General features: G+C 33.7%; 1 protein-coding gene and 1 long non-coding RNA gene across 2 annotated transcripts; both read left to right on the plus strand.

The window, feature by feature from the left end:
• Positions 1-2,386: 2,386 nt before the first annotated feature.
• LOC143578588 (uncharacterized) lies at positions 2,387-4,044 on the plus strand. The gene is made up of 3 exons (XR_013143300.1): positions 2,387-2,495; positions 3,812-3,888; positions 3,997-4,044. It is a non-coding gene; the product is annotated as an uncharacterized LOC143578588 (long non-coding RNA).
• An 819-nt stretch (positions 4,045-4,863) lies between these two features.
• On the plus strand, positions 4,864-16,980 carry LOC143578587 (casein kinase 1-like protein HD16). Its single transcript, XM_077062120.1, has 16 exons — positions 4,864-4,922; positions 5,017-5,090; positions 5,688-5,757; positions 5,838-5,893; positions 5,981-6,052; positions 7,858-7,952; positions 8,049-8,115; positions 8,286-8,415; positions 9,601-9,819; positions 10,442-10,569; positions 11,433-11,604; positions 11,742-11,835; positions 12,762-12,919; positions 13,620-13,808; positions 14,564-14,644; positions 16,651-16,980. The coding sequence occupies exons 3-15, from the start codon at positions 5,716-5,718 to the stop codon at positions 14,621-14,623; spliced, it is 1,482 nt and encodes a 493-aa protein (XP_076918235.1). The 5' UTR covers positions 4,864-4,922; positions 5,017-5,090; positions 5,688-5,715; the 3' UTR covers positions 14,624-14,644; positions 16,651-16,980.
• The last annotated feature ends 711 nt before the right edge of the window (positions 16,981-17,691 follow it).

Here is a 17,691-nt window from a genome sequence, read left to right on the forward strand (position 1 = left end):
CAGCTTCTAGCCACCAGCTAGCAGCTTCCAGCTTCAGCTACTAGCTACTTTTGCCAAACATACCCATCTAACTTTGCTGCAAACAAAATTATAGTTTATTTTATTTTTTGTTTTACCCTTAATTATTATCTTTTTAGTAGAAATAGGGTGTTTGTTTGTAGAAAATAGTCAATAAAATAAAGCAAATATAAAAATCCATTGGGTATGTAGATGTTCATAGGATTCTATTTTCAGGAAAGTAGTCATGTGACAGATACTATAAAAATGTACCATGTATGTATGTATTGTCTTTTTCTTTTTGCACAATAAAGACAAGTCTTGCAACATCTTTTAGCCCTTTTGTGATATTTCCAAATAAATACATATATATTCAAATACATAAAAAAAACAATTTATGGATACATATAAGAAAAGATTTAAACACTTAAATTGGTGTAACTCGAGATAAACTCAACGTAAAGTCATGCAAACGCGAACACATTTGGTGAACATCAACTCGAAAGGCCACCTAACCTCTACATGGCTTATACGATGCTAAGTGTCTATTCTCTGAACACGCAGTTGCTGAAAACATAACTATCCTCCGCCTTTTGAAGTTAAGTAAATATCTTGGAAGACATATTAAATCTTCAAACTTAACAAGGGACCTATTGAATTAGGTTTACCCGTGAAGGCGTTTTAAGCACCTTTGAGCACAAGCCTTATCGATTCAAATGTGGTTTGATCGAATTATGAAAGTAGATAATTATGAGTCCCCAAGCAATGAGAATGAGGGCATAGTCTCTAAAATTTAGTACCAAAGATTGTATGAAGCAATGACGCATGCGAGAGACACCTATGATGATAGCGATGAAGGAGGCATAGATGTATATGTGTGTAAAGGGTGTAAATGGCATCAATGAATGAGATTAAGAAAATCTTTGTGTGGAGATGAATGTGCATTTTACGGTGAATATGATCCGATCACTTTTTATACAAAAACTCATCATATGTGAAGGTATGCCTTATAAGCACAAAGCTACAATGCTTTAGATTCACTCTATTAGTTAGCACATAAACATACCAATCAATGTCGGATGGAATCTATAATATGCTTGAAGTATGACTTCCTTTAGGCCATGTTTTGTGGTTGAAGCCACCGCCAAGATTCATCCTATCATATTGTGTCACATGGTGCTGACTGGACCTAATCCTTCACACATATCCACTCGCGCCCCTCACTTGAGCATGTTGTGGTGAGCTAGCCGTTAGTGCCCCCTCCACTCACCTATAGCTGCCGCGAGTGGGCTAGTGGACAACCGTTCGTGCCCCTGTTCGCTAGAAGGTGTTATGGTGTTCACGAGTGACGTGGCTAAAGTCCCCCGTTCACGCCCCTCATCACCCTTTCCACAACACAGTCTTATAGGCGTTGGTCTTATACGTGTATCTTGAGATGCATCGTGAAACAATTAGCTTATTCATCACCTTGTTGGAGGGCTTGTACTCAAAGCCTCAGTTAGCTTCGTACTCGGGCTAAGAAAGCCTTTGACTAATGGCCCACTGCGAGAAAGGCCAATATTGAGCCCAAAACATCTCATACCACATAATGTGAAAGCCTAAATCAGCCCAATAAAGCAGCCTATTTAAGAGGCCCAACCAACATGCCATTTGAATAAAACTATCAAAACCATAAGCCCAAACAAATCTCTAAAACCTCCTAGATGCTTAAAATTTGTAATCAACCGTTGCTACCCTACATTTGACAACATTACACCTCTTCCATGCCCCCTTCACTTGAGCCTGTTGTGGTGAGTTAGCCGTTAGCGCCCCTCCACTCACCTATTGCGACCACAAGTGGGCTGACACCTAACCGTTTGCTAGAAGGTGTTATGGTGTTCACGAGTGACGTGGCTGAAGCCCCCCGTTTGAGACCCTCTTCATTTTTCCACAACACACGGTCTTACACATCTTGTCTTATATGCGTATCTTGAGATGCATCATGAAGTAGTTAGCTTATTAATCACCTTGTTGACGGGCTCATACTGAAAGCCTCGGTTAGCATCGTACTTGGGCTTCAAAAGCTTTTGGCTAACGGTCCATTACACAAAAGGCCCATACCGGGCCCAAACCAAGTTTTCATCAAAAACACTAGTTCCAATTTCCAAAACACCTCATAACCCATAAATGTAAAAGTCCACAATCAGCCCAATTAAGCATTAGCCCATTTAAGAGGCCCAATTAAAAGCCCATTGAAGAAAACTATCAAGCCCACAAGCCGAAAAGGCCAAACAAACAAAATAACAAATCTCCAAAACCTCCTAGTCTAGATGTTTGTAAATTAATCCAACCGTTACAATCCTACCCCTGACAACTTATTGCACCTCTTTCCATGCGCCACAATCACATCATATATATATATATTTATAAAAACCAAACACAACCCATCTCATCAAAATCCCATTTTTATTAATCTTTATTCATAATCTTGGCATACCCACATCACCATTCAATCAAAGGTACAATCTTTATCACTTTTCTTGATTCTTGTTCTTGATTATACTCTTATTCATGTGTGCTTGAATAATAATAATAATACTCACATTTCTGCATTATTGATTTTATTTTATTTTATTTATTTATTTTTAAATTTATGGGCGATTGTTATTGATTAGCTGGATGCTGGTTTTGATTGTAAAGTTAGATCATCTGGATGTGTTTAAAAAATATTTTATGAAGCAAGTGTTTTTTTTAATGAAATTAAGGTTGAATAACTTATGCAGTTGGGGTTTCTGATTATATAAAATTTGAGGTGTTTGCAGATTGATATCAGTTACTGTTTGCATAAAAATTGTTACTTTAGGTTTCTGATATATGAAGCAAGTTTTGTTTTTGATTGTAAAGTTAGATCATTTGGGTGTGTTTAAAAAAAATCTAATGAAGCAAGCTTTTTTTTTTTTTTTTTGATGAAACTAAGTTTGAATAACTTAATATGCAGTTGGGGTTTCTGATTATATAAAAATTGAGGTGTTTGCAGACTGATATCAGCTATTGTTTGTATAAAAAATGTTACTTTAGGTTTCTGTCTTTCTGATATATGTTTAATAAAAATAATAATAATCAGTTTTTATATTCCAGTTCAGGAATGAATATTTTGACCTTAGATACTAAGAAAAAGCATAATAGTCAGTTTATGCAGGCACTAAAGACTGATAACAGTGCACTTTAATATTACAATAATTAGTGTAAATGCAACCCTAAGCTTTGTTTTAAACTTTTAATGCCTTTAATTTTCAATATTTTCATTTCATGTTATATGAAAAAATGAAAAATTGAGGTAAAATGATAAATGTTGTAATTGGATAAATATGCTTTAATGATTTGATCCGTTTTCTTATATAAAATAGAGGTGTTTGTAGATTGATATTAGCTCTTGTTTGTATGAATATGTTTTAATGATGTGATAAGTTTTCTTATATCAATCCAGAAATGATTATTTTGATCCTAGATTATAAGAAAATCATAATAATCAGTTTCAAAATAAGGTCTTCAATTTTTTAAGATTTTCATTTCCTTTTGTATGAAAAAAAATGGAAAGTGAAGGTAAAATGGTAAATTAAGTAATCGGATAAACCGTAGTATCGAAACTATTTATGGATACAAACTATTATTACTTGATTTTACATCTTGTGAAAATATGTGTTCTTGAAGTGCGTACCGCCCGTGTTCTTAAATTTTGTATCTGTATAGTTGTATGGTAATTACACGTGCGTCTCAATAGTTAGATTTTAGTCGCTTAATAAATGTTTCTTTAACTTTCTTTTTTGTTGTGTAGATATGTTGTCTAAAGCCTTTTGAGATTAAGAAATACTTGATTTTGATTCACGGTTGCGTATACCTAGGGGTATTTTAGTAATTTCACATTTATCTTAAAGTTTCTTTATTTTTCTTGCTTTTTTTTTCTTGCCTGATCTAAAAAAATCATTAATGCTAATAATAATGTCGATGATGTCGTTGTAGCTCCTACTTCTCGTCGTGGGGCCCACAGAGGTAAAGCTCAGACACCAATGCCGAGGCCAGCTGGTAGAGGTCGGGGTCGAGGCCGAGGTCGAGGTGGAAGAGCAACGGGTCAAGATAAAAATGCTGACTTATTTGGCGGACATGGTCCTCAGTTGAATTTGGACGTGGCAATTCGTGATCAATTGATTGTCGGTAAAAGTGCAGAAAAAAATGTTGCTAATGGCGAAGAGGAAGGAAGCACGAGCCCGGTTCCTGAAAGGATATTATTGTCTTTTTCTGTTTTTGTTTTGCATGATTATATAAAATAGAAGTGGTAAATTATGCAGGGCAAGTAACGGGTCAAATTGACAGGCAATTTTTTGTTGTTCTTTTGCTAGTTGTTTTTTATATATAACTAATGTGTTAAAGATGATAACAGAAACTGTATTATTATAATAAAAATCAAATTTTTTTGAATTTGTATGCATAAAATTTTGGCTGCCTTCTCCGCATTTTTTTATTTGACCCGTTTAACAAGCCAAATCGCCCGCTCATAAGTAAACGGGTTAAAGTTTCCACCTTTATCATATAAAACATTATGGGTTCTGGGTTGCTTCCATCTTATATACAGCTAATTCTTGATTTTATAAAGTTTTTGTTTTTTCTTGTTTTAATGACATACTCGAGTAATCGAGAAATATTATCTTTCTTTATATAAAGTTTACTCTTTTTGACTTGTTAACCCGCGAACCTATTTTGCCATCTTGCTATTTTGTGCGATTTTTGCCAAGAAAAATAAAATAAGTTATTTATTGTTTCAGGTGCAGGTTGGTAATTCTCCTGCATACAAGTTAGAAAAAAAGTTGGGTAAAGGAGGGTTTGGTCAAGTTTATGTTGGTAGAAGGGTGATAGGCGGGTTCGGGATCACCGGGCCCGACGCTCTTGAGGTACACGATATCTTCTTTTTTTGCTTCTCACAAACAATTTTTTTTGTGTAAAATGTTTATTTTAATGTTATCGTGGTTTATTTATACGGTGTAGGTTGCTTTGAAGTTAGAGCTCCGGAATGGTAAGGGATGTAATTACAGTCCTCCTTATGAATGGCAAGTTTATAGGTAAGTAACGTTTTTTTAGAAGTGTCAAATTGGGCGGGCGGGTTCAGTAAGGGTTAAAACGGTAATTTTTGGTTGGTGTGATCTGAATACACTGTCTTAAACGTTAATAAATACTCCCTCCGTCCCATTAAAGTGTCCACATTTCCTTTTTTATTTGTCCCATTACGAATGTCCACTTTCAAAATTTATTAGCCAATTTCCAAGTTTACCCTTAAACACACACAACTAACATTGATAAACAATATTTATGGACCCAATTTTCAAGGGCATTATTGTCATTTGGTAAGCAAAAAAAAAAACAATAATTTAATCTACCTTAAACTTTGTGTTTTTCAAACTAAGACACTTTGACCGGGACGGAGGGAGTAATTAATTTGCCATATATGATTACAAAAACTATTATATTTAGCAATAGTATAATCTTTTATATATAATGTACACTTTGGACGACTTACGAGCTATAATCGTTTTCTTTTTTTGGCTATATTTTTTTTTAATAAAAACGTGCAAGTAAAATGTCATTTTGTTATATGTTTCTTTAAACACCATCTAGTAAAACAAAAACTAATTTATTTTACTGTTTTTATTGTTGTGAAGTGCTCTTAATGGTTGTTATGGACTTCCAATGGTCCATCACAAAGGCCGCCAAGGCGACTATTACATCCTCGTAAGTTTTCACTTCTTTAATATATTATTCTTTTCGGATTCTTTGAAAACCTCTAAATTTTGTTCTTATTTTTGTTTTAGTTTATGGACAAGCTCGGCCCGAGTTTGTGGGATGTTTGGAACTCTAGCAACCAGGCGTACGATAATAAGATTACGTTTGTTTACATAAGTTATCATGACGTTTTTGTCGGCTTTTTAAAGTCATATATTTGTTGTTTTGGCAGTCTCTCAGAAGAAATGGTTGCTTGTATAGCGGTGGAGTCTCTATCAATATTGGAGCAACTTCATTTAAAAGGGTACTCCAAATTGTACAATACTGAAATACATAATTTTTAGTATCATATTTACCCTTTCAAAACACAATATATCGTATCTAATCATTTCACGGTAAGTAAAAATATATTCAGTTGCTTGTAACGAGTTTTTTCACGTTATGTGTTAAGATGATTCACAACAATAACATTTTCCTTTGTCATTGTAACTAGCTTTCTCAAAAAAAAAATTGTATGTAATTGGCTTTTATTTTATTACTATGGAATTGATAGTGTTAGTAAGGGTAAATATAATATTCTGAAATTTAGAAGTTTATTTTCGGCTTGGCTTGTTTCGAGGTTTATTTTCGGCTCGAGCTCGGCTTGTTTATTATCCATTTATAGTTATTATTTAGTTATAATTTTTATAAATAACATAATGTATATTTTATAATTAATTTTTATTTGTATTTAATTTTTATGTATAATAACTATTATACGTCATCATCATCATCATCATCATCATCGTACTCAATATTGGAGCAACTTCATTTAAAAGGGTACTCCAAATTGTACAATACTGAAATACATAATTTTTAGTATCATATTTACCCTTTCAAAACACAATATATCGTATCTAATCATTTCACGGTAAGTAAAAATATATTCAGTTGCTTGTAACGAGTTTTTTCACGTTATGTGTTAAGATGATTCACAACAATAACATTTTCCTTTGTCATTGTAACTAGCTTTCTCAAAAAAAAAAATTGTATGTAATTGGCTTTTATTTTATTACTATGGAATTGATAGTGTTAGTAAGGGTAAATATAATATTCTGAAATTTAGAAGTTTATTTTCGGCTTGGCTTGTTTCGAGGTTTATTTTCGGCTCGAGCTCGGCTTGTTTATTATCCATTTATAGTTATTATTTAGTTATAATTTTTATAAATAACATAATGTATATTTTATAATTAATTTTTATTTGTATTTAATTTTTATGTATAATAACTATTATATGTCATCATCATCATCATCATCGTACTCAGTATATCCCACCAATAGCAATGCTATGGTAGGGTCTGAGGAGGGTAAGATGTAGACAGTCTTACCTCTATCCCATAGGGATAGAGAGGCTGCTTCCGGTGAGACCCCCGGCTCGATAGTAGTTTTGCATCAAGCCTTGGACATAAGGCACATAGCACTCAATCATCGGGACACCGGCTGATCGGTGCATGTGCCCTTGTCTTTCGGCTATCAACGCCACCACATGATGCCTGATTAACCTTCCGCCACTTTTAACGTTATTTTCACGAGATTAGTAAAATAAGCCTTGGACATAAGACCACTCGTAAGAATGATAGTGATAAAGATGGTCTAAAAGTTGGATTATGGCCTAACCTTCCGCCACTTTTAACGTTATTTTCACGAGATTAGTAAAATAACGTCAAAATTAGTGCAATTTTACTTTTGCCCACCCGAGGGTTCACACATATATACATTATATGCGCGCACCGCAAGCAGGGCGTAATAACTATTATACGTAATAGTAGTTATTATATTAACCTAAATTTATCATATTGAATACAATAATATAAAATAATAGGCTTGTTTAGGCTCGCGAGCCGGACCGAGCTCGATAACGGAAGTTCAGGCTCAGGTTTGGGCTTGGGCTCAAACTCGTTTAAGTTCGTATTGAGTCAAGCTTTCAGCGAGCCGATCTCCCGTAGCTCACAAGCGGCTTAGCTTGTTTACACTCCTATTTAAAAGGATATGTATAGAGTTAATTCTAGTAAATATTATGAATAGTAAATATTACGAATATGTGACAGTTTGATCATTAATTTTTGTCAGTTTTGTTCATGGAGATGTGAAGCCAGAAAACTTCTTACTTGGTCAGCCCGGGACGCCCAATGAGGAAAAGTTGTATTTAGTCGATCTTGGTTTAGGTATCGTTTTAGTTTACTTTGTTTAAGGTTCATGCTTTAGACATATTCTGGATGAGGATTATTATAACGAGTCCTTGTTTTTATAAAACATTTCAGCGTCCAAATGGCGGGATATGCCTTCGGGTAAACATGTTGATTATGACCAAAAGCCGGACGTGTTCAGGTAATTTATTATGAATGTTATCAAAGTATAACAAGTTAATAGAGTTGACAAAAATGTTTGTGTTTCTGTTAATTAATTTTAAATGAACTAATTCCCTTACAGTGTATATTATATTTTGTTTGTAAATGTTTTTTTACCTTTTTCTATAAATGTTACATTTTTATATACAGGGGGACGGTACGTTACGCAAGTGTACATGCTCATTTTGGAAGAACAGGGAGCCGAAGAGACGATCTCGATTCTTTGGCTTATACATTAATATTTCTCCTTAAAGGGAAACTTCCATGGCAAGGTTTCACTGTAAGTTCATTTTTAAACTTTATAAAATCATGCAAGTTTTTAATTTTTTTTCTGAAAGTGGCTCTAATCATTAGTTCCATTATGGTCTGTTAATAGCAATCTGACACGAACCCCAACTCGGCCCAAACCCGAAAATTGTGTCAAACATGTGTACCCGAACACGGCACGCTTATCCGCGGGTTGACCCAAGTTTTTTAATTGTTTATTTGTTTTCACATATTAGTACTTTAAATTTACATATTTACAACAAAAGATAAAAATTTATTTAAAAAAAACATTTTTATTATAAAATCTTATATCAGTTTTCTTTTTAGTTTCAAAATTTGGTATAAGGTATCCCAACCAATTTAATTTATTACATAAACACATTTCAAGAAAATAGAATAAAAAATAAACAGGTTAAATGGGTCAACCTGCGAGCTCACCGGGTTGGCCTGAACATGACCCGTTTAGCATTTTAGCTAAACGGATTCGACCCAAAATGACTGGAACTTGTTTATACCAAACCCACGAATTTTGTGTTAGCTTCGTGTCATGTACGAAGTTCACACCCTTAATCAAGATAAACCAGATAGAGAATAATATTTATTACTAGGGGTGGCAGTTGTGACCCATTGGGTTGAATGGGTTGTATCAGAATGTATATGATGGGTCAGAATTGGTCAAACTAAAAAAAGAAAATGATTGAAACGGGTCAAAACTGGTTGACATTTCTTGTTTTTTTTTTGTTTTTTTTATGGAACGAGAAAAACGGAGGAAACTTTTTAGTATTTTTACTTTTTAAGTTTTTGTTTTATATTTTGAGTTATAATTTTTTTAATTATTTTTTTTTTGAATTTTTTGGTGAGGGGTTTTGAAATGGGTCAAAATGGGTTGAGATTTTAGAAACCACTCACCAAAAAATTCAAAACTAATTAAAAAATTATAAATCGAAATATAAATCAAAAACTAAAAAAGTAAAAGTACTAAAAAATTTCCTCCGTTTTTCTCGTTCCAAAAAAAAAACCTCTAGAAATTTCAACCTGTTTGACCCGTTTCAATCATTTTCGTTTTTTAGTTTGACCCATTCTGACCCATTATATGCATTTTAATACAACCCAATGCACATTTGCCACTCCTAAATATTACACTTGAATTAACAGAAAGGTATTGAATTTATGACATCATGTTTTGATTATGCGACAGGGCGATAACAAAGGGTTCCTTGTTTGTAGAAAGAAGATGGCAACGTCTCCCGATCTTCTTTGTTATTTTTGTCCTTCACCATTTAAACAATTTCTTGAAGCGGTCACAAGTTTGAAATTTGATGAAGAACCTAATTACTCAAAGCTTATTGCATTGTTTGAAAATTGCCTTGTTTCTACCGCATCTTTACGCCCGTTGAGAATTGACGGTGCCATAAAGGTTCGTATTTTATTATCCGTTTGCATTTTAGTAATTAATAGTTCTAGTAGAGTGGTGTTTAATTTTAAAGTGCGGGTCGAAACAAGTCATATTGGGCTCACAAGTAAGTTTTTGTTAATAAGTAGTGTGTCAATTTGATTACAGTTTTTATTTATTTCAATAATAGTATGATTTTTTGAGTTGTACGATTTGCGAGGCCTTTGACGATTTTCGACCCATTTCACTGTTTTTTTTTGTTTTGTTTTGTTTTTTTAAAATTTTTTTTGTTAAAAAGTTGCCTTTTATGAATAATGAATGTGCCATATAATACAATTTTATTAATATAATGGTGGTCTGTTTTTTAGTTTGTTACGAGGTGTTTATAAAAACACAGCTTAAGCAACCTTCAACTATTTGACCCTTTTCTTTTTAATATTTTTTAACCCCTCTGTCAAATATGACTGCAGTTTATAGTTTTCCAATAATCTATTTTTTTTGTAAACTGATTTATGATGGTCATTTGCGCATAACGGCATAAGAATAAAGTTTGTTTGTGTTTCGACCGGTTTGAACCCTTTTTAGCTAAATATTTAATTTTATCTTTTAGAGATAAAAATATGTTATTTGTTTGTGTGTGTTTTAGGTGGGACAAAAGAGGGGAAGGTTGCTTAGTAATTTGGAAGACACTGAACCTAGGAAGAAGATTAGGCTCGGGGCTCCGGCTAATCAGTGGATATCCGTTTATTCATCACGAACACCAATGAAACAAAGGTATAACATCACTTACGCTAATGTGAAATATATTTATTCCAATTAAAGTTTCAACATTTTTTGAATTAGTTTGATTATTAACAAAGTGTTAAATTTATTTTAGGCAACTTACTTTTTTGAAATTTTCACGGAAAAGTAAAGTACTTTTTGTAATATTACAAGACCAAATTCGGGAACTTTTTACATAATTGTTAGTTTTGTTTGTCTAAGAACTAGGGGTGTAAACAAGCCGAGCTTAAGCGGACTTGTTTCGAGCTCTATATCTAAAGACCTAGTTCGGCTTGTGAACTTTTCAAGCGCGAGTTTGGCTCGTGTATTATTTATTAAATGGTTTATATACATCTATAATTTTTTTTATATATTTTAATTATAATATATTTATATAACATAACATGTTTTGAAATTTTTATCATAGTTTTGTGTTTTATATGTATTTTTTATGTAATATATTAAGTATAAAATTGTATAATTATTATTATTACATATAAATTATGATAAATTTAAGTAAATAATATGCTATGTATAAATTTATAATTTTTTTTATATATATTTTAATTATAATATTTTTATATAACATAACGTGTGTTGTTATTTTTTATCATAGTTTTGTGTATAACATAACATATTATTTACTTTTTTTATCATAAGTTATATGTAATAATAATAATAGTACAACTTTATACTTAATATATTACATAAAAAAATATATAATAGGCTCGTTTAGGCAGCTCGAGCTTACTTATTAAAGAAACATATTTTTTTAGGCAAGCCGATCTCGAGTAGTTCATGAACGGCTTGGGTCGTTTACACCCCTATTCGTATATCATTTTCATCCAAGTTTAATTAATTTCTTATATTGGTAGGTATTATTACAATGTAAAGGATTTAAGACTACACCATCATATGAAACAAGGGAAAAACGATGGGCTTTATGTTAGTTGTGTAGCATCTTCTGAAAATCTTTGGGCTATCATCATGGATGCCGGGACAGGCTTCACTTCACAAGTTTACGAAATTTCCCCCGTCTTTTTACGCAAGATAATAAATATAACCTCCACGATCCTCTCTTGCATGCATTAAAGAAACACCTTTGAAATACAACAAGTGATTTTTTTTATTTTTATTATTATTATTATTATTATTTTTTAATATCTTTTTTTTTGTGTGTATTTAAGGAGTGGATAATGGAACAATGGGAGAAGGGCTATTACATTACGTCACTTGCGGGTGCATCAAATGGTAGTGCCTTGGTTATAATGTCCAAGGGTAAGTTCTATTTCTTATATATGTATATATATAGGGGAAGGTTAACGTACAAATGAAATTAACGTGCTAAGCATGAGAATCAAGTAGAGTAATTAGATATACAAGTAGAGTAATTACATAATTACTCTATGATAATTACTCTACTTGTATATCTAATTACTCTACTTGATTCTCATGTTTAGCACGTTAATTTCATTTGTATTTGATCCAAACCCTATATATATATATATTTATTTGTGTGTGTATGCACGCACACACACAAGGGATGGATCAAATGAGAAGAGGTTTTAGTGCGAGAAGAGAAAGAATAAAAAAATTATTCGTTTTTCTAATTTTAGAAAATTTTAAAGTACAAAAAATGGTTAAAATATAATATTTATTCAATACTTTTAACATTATAAAAGATACAATGTTAAAAGATACATTAAAAAAATCTCTTTTATTTATTGAACCTATACATACGTAGGTTATGCGGATGTGTACATAGTTTTAAAGTCAAAAAAATAGTATAATGGTTTTTTTATGTATATAACATAACATTTGTTTAGAAGTGAAAGTTTTTAAAACTACTATGATTGATCGAAAAAATAAACGATTTATGTTTCTTCCTTTTCTTCTTGCAATAATTTAGTCTTTTGTAATGAACCTCTCTCTATGTGTGTGTGCGCGTGCGCGCGGGTGTGTCAGTGTATGTGTGTGTTAATAGAAAGTTATAGAAAGCCACCATGAGACTCCACGTGTCCAAGGATCCATGGGAGCAATAAAAATTTTGAACTTACCGTTTGTTATAAAATTTCAAACGCATCGTTAGAATTTTATTTTTACATGTTTTAGGCAATATCTCCTTTTTGGCCAAACCCTTCACTATATGTATTTTTAACATTAATTTTGAACTTATCGTTTGAATTTTTTTTAATGGTCAATAGGGACATCATATACACAACAATCATATAAAGTAAGTGAAGTTTTCCCGTTCAAATGGATCAACAAGAAATGGAAAGAGGGCTTTGTGGTCACTTCAATGACCACTTCTGGGAATAAATGGGGCGTCGTGATGTCTCGTGATGCAAATTATTCTAATCAGGTATTTTTTCGATGTTTATATTCGCTTGTTAAATGTCTAAAATACCCTTTAGTTACAACATGCCCATAGGTCACTCGACTTTTTCATCGTCAAATAATAATCATTTGTTGTGTATTAGTTATTGCAACATGAAGAATGAAAAATCAGTCAGTTAGACATAGCTAATTATATTTTGGTATATTTGTCATTTAATGAAAATCCTGACTATTTTGACCCTAAGCAATAAGAATTTCTTATTAATGAAACCTGGTTTTCGCCAAACACAAAACCGGTCAAGTTGCAATAGTTTTTTAGACACATCAAATTATGACTTTTTTTAACAATACCAAGGGGCATTTAGGTAATTATGACATTAATATTTTCAAGAATTTAAAAATTTTGTGACCTCAAATTAAAACCCTATTAATGGTGTGCATTGCTAAAATGATTCTAGAAACTTCATTAATACTGAACAAAATGATCCAATTACAACAGAGAGGCAGGTAAGCGGGCAACAAGCTGCGCTGTCACCTTGAACATTGATAACTAAAATTAAGGTTTCACATATATTCCAAATTTTACTATTTTGACCCTAAATAATAAAATTTTCTTACAATAATTACTTTTTTGACACATGTCCTTCAATAACTTGTAACTATGCCAATGGGCATTTTGGTAATTATAACATAAATTTTTTTCTCAAAAAATTTAAAATTTGCAGGTGGTTGAACTTGATTTTCTATACCCTAGTGAAGGGATTCATAGAAGATGGGAAAACGGATACCGAATCACATCGATTGCTGCAACTGACGATCAAGCCGCCTTTATTCTTAGTACTTCCAAAAGGAGATTTCAAGATGTGACTCAAGAAACACTTAGGACCACCACTTTTCCTTGTACCCATGTTAAGGTATTATTATTATTATTATTATTATTATTATTTTCATATTTTCTTATATTTTATTTAGCAAATGTCAAAAATAGCCGGATTATAACTGAATTAAACAAACTTCCCAGCTCCCCACCAAACGGTTCACTGAATGTTCGGTTCATTTATAGGCCCATAGGGATCTCTACTTATTCAAAAAAGAGTACAGATTTTTTTAGTTTTAAAATTTTTATAGGTTTACGGAATAATCATGTAAAAGCAAAACTCCAAGAAGTTACATGTAAATTAAGAGAAAGAGTATCTTGTTGAATATAAGCAGGTCTGAGTTAGTTTTTCGGTGCGGGTCAAATGAGTCATGTTGGGTTGACCTGTTTGACCCATTTTTCTTTGTCTCTCTTTTAGCCGTATAACGTTTTCTTTTTTTATTTTTTTATTTTTTTATTTGATTTGTTTGACTCGTTAAGAGTAAAAATAACCCAAATTGATCAAATGCATAATGGGTATGTCAGGAGGGTTGGTGAATGGTTCGAACAGGTTCGGGTCAACAACTTAGGATGTTGTACACACAAACTCACAAAGTTACATTTTGCATAGCTTTCAACCCGTTTGACCTGCTTCACTTGTTTATGTGTCTAGAAACTTCACGTTTATGCACATGAGATAAAATAACCAAATTTGACCCGTTTACTAGTAAACATGTCAAAGTTACTCCCTTTAGTTAATATTAACCTTTTGTTTATAAACTTATTTTATTGTATTTTTTCGCATATTAACAGAAAAAGTGGTCAAAGAATTTGTACATCGCATCCATCTGTTACGGGAGAACCATATCTTGAATTCACAACAATTTTCTATCGGTACGTATAACGTTAAATAGTTTTAACAATATACAAGAATGTTTCACTCCATTTTATCAATTAGTTTATATTAATTATAGACAGAATTACAAATTTTGTCCTTTAAAATAAGACGAATTACGGTTCGTGTCCTTTTCTAAGTTTCCTTGCAGGCGGTGTACTTTAAACTTTTTTTTCCTACAACTTTTGTCCTTTACGCTAACTGGGTTAGAAAAAGTCAGTTAAATACCCTCACGTGAGACGCATGTGAGGGCATTTTTGTCTTTTCGCCTGTACCTGCAAAAAGTTTATCACCACTCCCATACCTCCGGTTTCCGGCACCTGAACCACCACCTCCGTTTCCGGCCACCTGAACCATCACCTCCGAAATTCCGGCCACCTGAACCACCACCTTCTTTTTGGCCACCTGAACCATCTCCTCCGAAATTTCGGCCACCTGAACCACCACCTCCGAAATTCCGGCCACCTGAACCACCACCTCCGTAACCCTACCGTTTAAGACTTCCATCAAAACCCTAGCTGTAACCCTAGCGTAACTAGCCGTAGCCATCGCCCACCCAAATCCGTAACCCTAGTCACCGCATCATAACCCCCTCCAGCCACCCACCGAATCATGTGCAGACATCACTGTAGAATGAGAAAATGATATCGGTATTTCTTCACATAATTAAAACAATAAAAACAGAAAATAAATCATTAACCGAAAGCGTACTTATAACAGGAATGTTTTTGCAGACTTGATGCTCCATGATCAAGGTGAGAAGGGCAAAACCGGAAATCGATGGCAACTCGACTTTGGTCAATATAAGGTCAATGTTATGTGATCTTCCTTTTAACACCTCCCATGCCTTTAACCCATCAGAAACAGCAGCAACTACTTCCAATCAAATGATAAACACTAATTAGCCCAGATTCAAATCTTGATTATTAATTCCCCCTAAATCAACTAAAAATATCAAAACTTGGTGATGAAGATTTCTCAGCAAGCCTTGATTACAAAAACCCACCAACAATTTCTTAAATTAAACACTAATTAACCTTCAATTTTGAAAAATTAGTGAGAAAAATAAGTCACCTTTATAACTGCATTTCCTTAACAGAGCGGTGATAATCTGGCGTGTAGAGTCATCAGCTTCAACCAATAAGACTCGAAGGACCATTTTGGGCAAAAACTAGTGGTGGTGTATTTGGGTGGATTTAATGTGGTGGGTGGCTGGAGGGGGTTATGATGCGGTGACTAGGGTTACGGATTTGGGTGGGCGATGGCTACGGCTAGTTACGCTAGGGTTACAGCTAGGGTTTTGATGGAAGTCTTAAACGGTAGGGTTACGGAGGTGGTGGTTCAGGTGGCCGGAATTTCGGAGGTGGTGGTTCAGGTGGCCGAAATTTCGGAGGAGATGGTTCAGGTGGCCAAAAAGAAGGTGGTGGTTCAGGTGGCCGGAATTTCGGAGGTGATGGTTCAGGTGGCCGGAAACGGAGGTGGTGGTTCAGGTGCCGGAAACCGGAGGTATGGGAGTGGTGATAAACTTTTTGCAGGTACAGGCGAAAAGACAAAAATGCCCTCACATGCGTCTCACGTGAGGGTATTTAACTGACTTTTTCTAACCCAGTTAGCGTAAAGGACAAAAGTTGTAGGAAAAAAAGTTTAAAGTACACCGCCTGCAAGGAAACTTAGAAAAGGACACGAACCGTAATTCGTCTTATTTTAAAGGACAAAATTTGTAATTTTGTCTTAATTATAAGAACGCACCAAACACTCAAAATACTCATGTTACTAGTCCCGCCGTGTGTTACGCCAGAGAGTTATGCTCTTGTGGTGGCACAACGACTGTCAAGTGGCAGCCGGTTGTATGGTTTCCTGGGGGACGCCCAAGCCACAAACTCTGAAAGCCAGCGTGGGCCCGACCAGAGTGGGACCCACGCAAGAAAGTTGTGTTCTAAAAAAAAATACTTTCATGACACCCTTCCAAACCCTACCTTTAATATTTTCGTTATATTTTCTACAGGGCCATCGCTGGTTATCATACAAACTGAGATATGCAAGAATCCCCGTACGCTCCCTGCTAGCCGTTTCTTGAGAAAAAGTGGTTAACCAGAAATATTGACTTAAAGTCAACATTTCAAAACCACTTTTTTTTTGTTGAAAAAAAGAAAGACCCGTAACTTATACTTGGTTATTGTCGCGAAGCAGAAACGGGTGTTCTTTCTGTATGTCTTTCGGTTTTGGTGGTGTGTAGTAAATGATGTATAGTTACCAAACTTTTGAATTATACATTGGTGGTCAAAACTAAAATGTGTGATGTTTAATGGCTTCAACATGTATGGTTTTTGTGAAATTGTAAGGGCATGATATGGTGAGGAGATTTATTTATACTATTCTTGCTTAAATGGTTTTTCTTGGTGGGTAGAATCCAGGACGGTCTTGAAAGTCGTGCCAGACAAACGAACCCAAACAAGACACGAGTTTTTACAGGTTGATACAATCTGAGATTTTTATTTTGGTTTTATGTTTTGCATAGTAACACGTTAAAATTATATATTTATAAACAAAATACAAATGGTATATAAAATAACTACGTTTAAACTACTAAAACTTATACTAAATTCTCTTCTATTTTTTAAATTCTGATGTAAAATACGCAACCATTTTTTGGTCATGTTAAGACATTTTTTTCTTAAAAATTTATAAAATTAAATGATCAACCTGATAATCTACATACATAAAAACGACTTGCTTAACCACTAGTTAAGACAGGCATTTCCTCAATGGTATATGGTGGTGCATTTAGTGCGCCATCCCTTTAAAAATAAAGGGTTTAATCCCACACTAGACGGATTAGGTGGATTTAAGAGTAGATTATTAGTTGTTTAAAGATATAAGACCACGTGTAGTCATAACTCTCCACCTCCAGACATTATGCGCCACGTGACGTCCAGTCAGAGTTATGGTTTTTTTATAAAAACAGGGTGTAGTCATAACTCTCCACCCCCAGGCGTTATGCGCCACGTGGCGCCCAGTCACTTTTACACTTTTTGTTTTTTTTTTT

This window comes from Bidens hawaiensis, unplaced genomic scaffold (assembly GCF_021521415.1).
Source record: "Bidens hawaiensis isolate Kalapana, Puna unplaced genomic scaffold, B.hawaiensis_p1.1 tig00029297_1, whole genome shotgun sequence".
Lineage (NCBI taxonomy): Eukaryota > Viridiplantae > Streptophyta > Magnoliopsida > Asterales > Asteraceae > Bidens > Bidens hawaiensis.